Here is a 6,294-nt window from a genome sequence, read left to right on the forward strand (position 1 = left end):
AAAAGAAATTCAACCAACACGCAATATTAAAAGAAATACTACGCATGCTCTTACTTCTATACTTTCACTCTCACACTTTCTCAAGCATGGTATCCAAAATCATCATTAAATTTAGGATCCAATAGTAATTTTAGATGTCGCATCAAGAATGCGTGTAGTATTTCTCCAATATTAATTTATGCATGAGGCAAAGTCAAACACACTTGTCGATTGTTAAGTGTTATAAATTGATGTATTTATTTCATTTTGAACCTCAAGGGGTTGGCTCAAATGGTGAAAATCTTAAAAAATTTGGTGGACATTAAGTCTAAAGTTAGAATTCCTTTGGACCGAAACAATTCTTTAAGGCCACACTTACCTGATCCTTGTTGGGAGGACACCTTGCACTGGTCCAAAATTTTCCCTTTTAGCGAGGGAGGACTACAAAGGTTTTGGGATAACTGGTAATTTAACATAGTATCAGAGCCAAAGGTCTTGAGATCAAACCTTAACTCCGTCAATTCACCCTAGGGGCGGACCCAAGTGTTAGGGTGGGGGACATTCGTCCCTCAAAAATAATATATATTTGTCCCCCCAAAATTAACATACTATGCGTTATTCTGTTTATGTTCTTTTCTCTTAGCAATCTTCTCCACGTCTTGTTTTTCTTTGCATGTATTTGTGTTTTTTTGTGCAAAAGTGTGGAATATGATGAAATTATCTGTTTTATTTATTTTTTAAGTGATTATTCTACAGTCATTTGGGTTTACAAGATTTATTTTTGCTACCATTTTTTTTTGAACTCTGTAGAACGTGTTTAGTTTATTTTGCTAATTGTTTATATTAGTATGTGTTTGTGATGAGCTATGAGATTAAATGTAAAAATTCAATGTTTTTATTTTATATAAACAAGCACAAACACACATATTGATAAATTATATTTATTTATGTGCTTTAGTATTTATATAAGTCAATGTTCTTAACTTATCAAAAAAAAACAAAAAAGTCTCCTCTTACACCAAAAATTCTTGTTCCGCCCCTGATTTACGCCCCATTTAAATTAAATATTTCATATATTGGACCCCACCTGTAACGTCTCTGCATTAAGTAGTTGAGTTCATGTACCTTTTCTGAAACCACTCAATCTCTCTCTCTCTCTTTCTCTCTTTCCATCTGTATCTGATTGCATTAATGGTGTTGCCTAAAAGTTGAAAACTGTTGTGACAAATGCAAATCCAAGATCACCAAAGAAGTAGAAAAGTGCATAATAAAAAAATTAACACAACCACACAAGACATCAAGATTTAAGTGGTTCGGCTTAACAAACCTACATCAACTGGCGGAGACGATCCAGGAAAGATTCACTAATAAAAAGTGGAGTACAAAGAGTAGTACAAACAAAACCACTCAAACTCAAAAGCCCCAATACACTCCAATCTCACTCAAAAAAGAATTAGATACAAAAGATAAAATATTCTTTAAAATTCTCTAAGCATTTCAGCACTCCAAAAGTGAGATCAAAATAAAGAAAAATGGTGTATCTCTTCTTTTCTTTGCAACACAAGTCTCTCTCTCTCGGCAACTTTTCTTTTCTTCTTTCTCTCTTTTTCTTGCTAAAGTTGCTGCCTCTCTATGCTTATGACCGAAATGGCTTCCATAATAAAACAACATGGCCTTTTCACAAAGCTTCTAGAAGGAGCTCAATGAATGGAGAAGCAAAAATGGACGTGTGTGAGAGAAACACAAGTCAAAAGTATGGGATGCCATACTGCTGTGGGGCCACGGTAAGACTTGTGAAAACAAGTCACCTAATCAAAAACCATGTTGAAGATGCAGCTGTATATCTACTGTTGGATCCTCTCTTCTCCACATGACTTACAGTTGCGAAAAAAATGGGAGTAAAAAGAATTTTGAAGAACCTCAAAGCTCTCTGTCACTCACTCACTTGTACCATCAGTAAGATTGTCTTGATGTTGCTGAGCTTTCACTGAAATTAGGATTGAAACCCTGGCAACAATCCTGACGCTTTTGGCTACATCCTGACACCTTTTACATGGGTTTTTCAGTTAGGCCTGACAAAATGAGTTGTCTCATCCGATTAACCGATATACGAATATGACCCATTTAAATAAATAGATTGGTGAGTTGACACGATTATGATACGGAAAATAGTGAAATAATTCGACATGACCCATCTAACCCGTTTAAAATAATTAGATCATATTGGATTGACATGACCCAACACATTTGATTGAAAAATAATGTAATAATAATACATTATACAAATGCCATTGATAAATCCTTTCAATAATTTTTTTAAAAAAATGATGGGATTTACGAAGTAATCGAATAATACATTATGAAGTAAGCAAATGGGTCATAAACAGGTGACTTGATTATGGCCCAAACCCATTTAGATCAAACCCATAACTCGTTAACTTCGTGTCGGGTTCGCAGATCGTACCCGTTTTGCCAGCCCTAGTTTTTAAACTTTTTCTATCCATTAAATACTTAAGGATACCCCTTTTGTAAGAAAAAAAGAAAGTAAAAAATTGTTTCTAAAGCCTTTTGAAAGGTTTCCTCTTAGTTTTATTGTAGTTCTCAGCGAGATTTCAAATAAATTCAGATATTATGGGAAACTCTGAATAAGAAAATGAAGTACACAATAGCTGGAATCATATAGATATAATCTATATTAACAAGAGCACAACTTCAATAAGTTTTACTCCAAGTGCATTTCTTCACAAACCTATTGGAACAACAGAGGGTAAACACATTGACACCTGAAAATACCTAGTGAGATAGATGTCCAAACTATCTTGCACTTAAAACAGGTTCCGCATCCATTGTTGGCTGTGTTCTTCGAGTGTATTTTAGGAGCAAACCTTCCGAAGAAAGACCAGGTACATTCAGATCCCTGAACAATAGAGTAAATTAAAACTGACTTGCGAAACCAAGAGTAACACTGAGAGGAAAAGGATGATTAAGAAAACAAAATCAAACCTTATGTATGGCTGCAAATCCTTCCACTCCCATTTCGGCCGCTCTCTGAAAAGGATGGAGAATCGCTCGGCCGGTGAAGATGGCAGAGAAGACACGCTAAAGGGGCGAACCCATGTCTCAACACCAAACCTCTCTGTCAAAATTTCACCTTCCAACATATCAAAGCTTGCGCGCATCCCTTCCGGAATCTTTTGCAGCCACTCTGCCATGAAACTCTCAGTTTTCTTCTTCCCTTCTTTCAGAATTTCTCTTGCAAAATGCACACATACCCGCCTCTCATCCAACCTCCACACATGGCTGCCCACACTCTCATCCACCTTACTACCATAGACATCCAAACAATGCCGTGCAAGTTTTTGAGGAAACCCATCAGATTCCAGCACTCCCACTACTTCATCCTCATTAAGTGCATCAAGTGACCAATCATTTAATACTGAATTATGTAAAAGCATCCTCAGAATTGTGTCCATGTACTTCTCATCGACAATTCTCCAATAACTACCAATCTCCACCGCTGAAAGAGCCTGTAATCCAGACCTTAATTCATCGTCACTAGCTTGAACCTCTTGAACAAGATCGTCCCATTTATACAGCCCTCTATTACTTTTCTCTGTCTCCTCCAAATCCTCCATTTCAATCTCTTCCCCAAACCTGTAAGGACTCACAGAGAGAAGCAATTTAAGTTTGTCAAGTCTTGGAGCAACTTCCACAAGCTCCATGCTACCAGGTGCAACTTTGATGACAGACACAACTCCTCGTTCGCCATCATCTTTCCCATCACAATCTAAAGAATCTTCACAAAATTCTGATTGATCTGAAGGGGGTATAAGCAATACTGAATTGGAAGTCCCAACAAACTTCACAGCATAAGTTTTTGACCCAGTGCAGAGAACTGCATCTTCATCAGGCTGTCCTCTTAAGGTTATCCTGGAAAAGGACACCTTAGTCTTTAGATTACATTAAGCGTGCAACAAGTTGGAAATCAGAGAGACTAACTAGAACCCCAGAATTAAAATTGAAGCTATAGCTTGCCTTTGTTGGAGAACATCTGGGACAAGTTTCTCATCAAGCTCAAGGAGGATCAGATCATCATGAGGACCAAAGAGAGGGTGATAGGCAATAGAAATTGAAGAGCTGGGTTGGAGATTCAGAACTGCTTCTGCTCCTCTACGACCTGGCCGTGGTTGCTCCATCCGCTCTCTCTATTATGATTCATAAGAACAGAGTGAGATATGTGATAAAACATTCACACAAAACTCAAGTCTGGAGTCAAAGTTATCAACAACATTTTTCCACTGTGTTCATAGAGCCTGATAATGTCATTCAACTATGTTCCTATCTACAATCAAAGTTTAACATATAATAAATTAAAGCCATAAAAACCATCATACTTGGGATACTCCTATATATTAAACCTCAAAAAAAAGAAAAAAAAAGAGGATTCAGTTATCAATGGATCACAACTGCTGAGGAAATTGCAATCAAAACCACCCACCCAATTCAATCTCCTTGAAACATATACCATACAGTTAATTTGTTCCAGAAATTAGTAGCTTAAATACAAATTATTATCACCATGCAAAGAGATAAAATACATGGCTGAAAAAAGCCCAATACATATAACAATCACGATAATAATTGGCCATGTAAATATTTTTAGTCAATAGTATATACCAAACTGTAGGAACAATGTTCAAAAGAGATTCATACTTTTCTGGTTTTCCGCGATTTGGGTTCTTTATGGTGTTTGGTAGCTTAGAAAAATATCCAAAAGAGAAATTAAATTTTTTTTTTTTTTAACTCATCTCTGATTTTGTAGTTTTTGGTTTCAAGAAAGCTAAGATCTTGCAAAACCAAAGCCAAAAAAGTTTCCAAATTTCTTCGTGTTTTTTTCTCTATGGGTTTTCCAGCAGTTTCTCGGCAACCAAACAGTGCGTTTGCAGATATTATCTTTTTCTATAAATGAATAATTTCACCGATAATATTTGAATCGGAGAAGAGAATAAGAACAAGCGTGAACTTACATTGATAACTTTGCCCAGTGTATAGTTTCAGAGAATTGTCGAAGAACGTCGCCGTTTTGGATGCTTTGGCTGGTGACTCTGGTGAGGGCTTCAGAGAGTGCGAGGTGAAGAGGAAAGAGAAGCATCTTATTCGTCTTACGTTTTGAAAAACGCCGCCGTTTCTCCAAGTTCACATTTTGGCGGACTTTTCTAATTCTATTTCTCCCGCCACATAAAAGAACGGGGATAACGTGGGAAAACTGGCGGGATGGGTCGGGTCCAGTAGTAGTCCAATTTACCTGATCAATTTTTCAATTTGGCCCATTTAGCCCATTTGGTTCTTTCCTATTTGACTTGAGTTGTTTTTTTCTAAATCTTTATTTGCCCCATATCTCCCATATTAGATCCTCTCTAATTTATTTGAATGGGACATGATCCAGTTATTTATATTTGAGAAATATTTTTTGTCCAAAAAGTGAAAGAACAAAAATATCCTTTAAATATAAGGAACAAAATGCTCTCCAATTCAAATAAATTAGAAATGATCCAATTCCCTATCTCTGTCTCATCTTCTAGAGCCTATATGGTATGGTCTCCTATAAAATTTGGTTGCAAAAAGATTTGTTATTTAATTGGTTGGAAGGATCATACCGCATAAGCTTTGGAAGAATGAGAGAATGATAAGGGAGTGATGAGTATAATTATTCATCCGAATAGGGGGCTCTCGTTAATGAACAAGAGAAGCTCACAATGTTTGCAGGTGTCCGATAATTCTAAAAGAATTTCGACGGTGGAGTACTTATGCGTCGACTTTTGCTTTTCTCGACACATTGTTTGCAAGTGTTCATATGCGTTGAAAAATAAGCATAAAATTCTAACTATATGAGGTAATTGAAAGAAAGTGAAAGTTCGGTCCCTCTTAATTAACAGTTTTTGAACTTCGAAAGGTAATTTCAAAACGTATGAAAATTCAAACAAAATTTTATGAAGTTTCTCAGTTATATATATAATACACCTTCGAGTTGATTTGGGGGGCCTCGTGGAAAGTGTGACCCTTAAAATATTTTGTTCTACCAATTATCTTGGAGGAATAAGTTGGACGGTTATTTCATATTTGTCACATGAAATGTTGTGAAAGTGTTTTTTTGTCTTTGTTTTTCCTTTGGTTTATGTTTTTTTTTTTTTTTTTTTTGGTTTCAACATTCGAAACCCCCAAATCAAGGAATTTAGTTCATTTTGAACAGTACTACCACAGATCCCACCAATGGTTTTGACAATTTCTTTTACATTTTTAACCAATTGTTCATTT

At 36.1% G+C, this 6,294-nt stretch overlaps 1 protein-coding gene across 1 annotated transcript; it reads right to left on the bottom strand.

Moving 5' to 3' along the window:
• Window positions 1-2,638: 2,638 nt before the first annotated feature.
• LOC132164940 (zinc ion binding protein) lies at window positions 2,639-5,113 on the bottom strand. The gene is made up of 4 exons (XM_059575464.2): window positions 5,007-5,113; window positions 4,015-4,184; window positions 2,983-3,909; window positions 2,639-2,896 (listed from the first exon to the last, which is right to left on the bottom strand). The coding sequence occupies exons 2-4, from the start codon at window positions 4,173-4,175 to the stop codon at window positions 2,794-2,796; spliced, it is 1,191 nt and encodes a 396-aa protein (XP_059431447.1). The 5' UTR covers window positions 4,176-4,184; window positions 5,007-5,113; the 3' UTR covers window positions 2,639-2,793.
• Between the last annotated feature and the right edge of the window lie 1,181 nt (window positions 5,114-6,294).

Source organism: Corylus avellana, chromosome 2, assembly GCF_965113065.1.
Source record: "Corylus avellana chromosome 2, dhCorAvel1.hap1.2, whole genome shotgun sequence".
NCBI lineage: Eukaryota > Viridiplantae > Streptophyta > Magnoliopsida > Fagales > Betulaceae > Corylus > Corylus avellana.

Excerpts from the sequence above, each read along its gene's own strand:
- LOC132164940 (XM_059575464.2), bottom strand. The coding sequence starts at position 4,175 with ATGGAGCAACCACGGCCAGGTCGTAGAGGAGCAGAAGCAGTTCTGAAT. Across the intron at positions 3,910-4,014 it reads CCAGATGTTCTCCAACAAAG|GATAACCTTAAGAGGACAGC; the intron begins GCAAGCTATAGC and ends GTCCTTTTCCAG. Across the intron at positions 2,897-2,982 it reads GATTTGCAGCCATACATAAG|GGATCTGAATGTACCTGGTC; the intron begins GTTTGATTTTGT and ends TCTATTGTTCAG.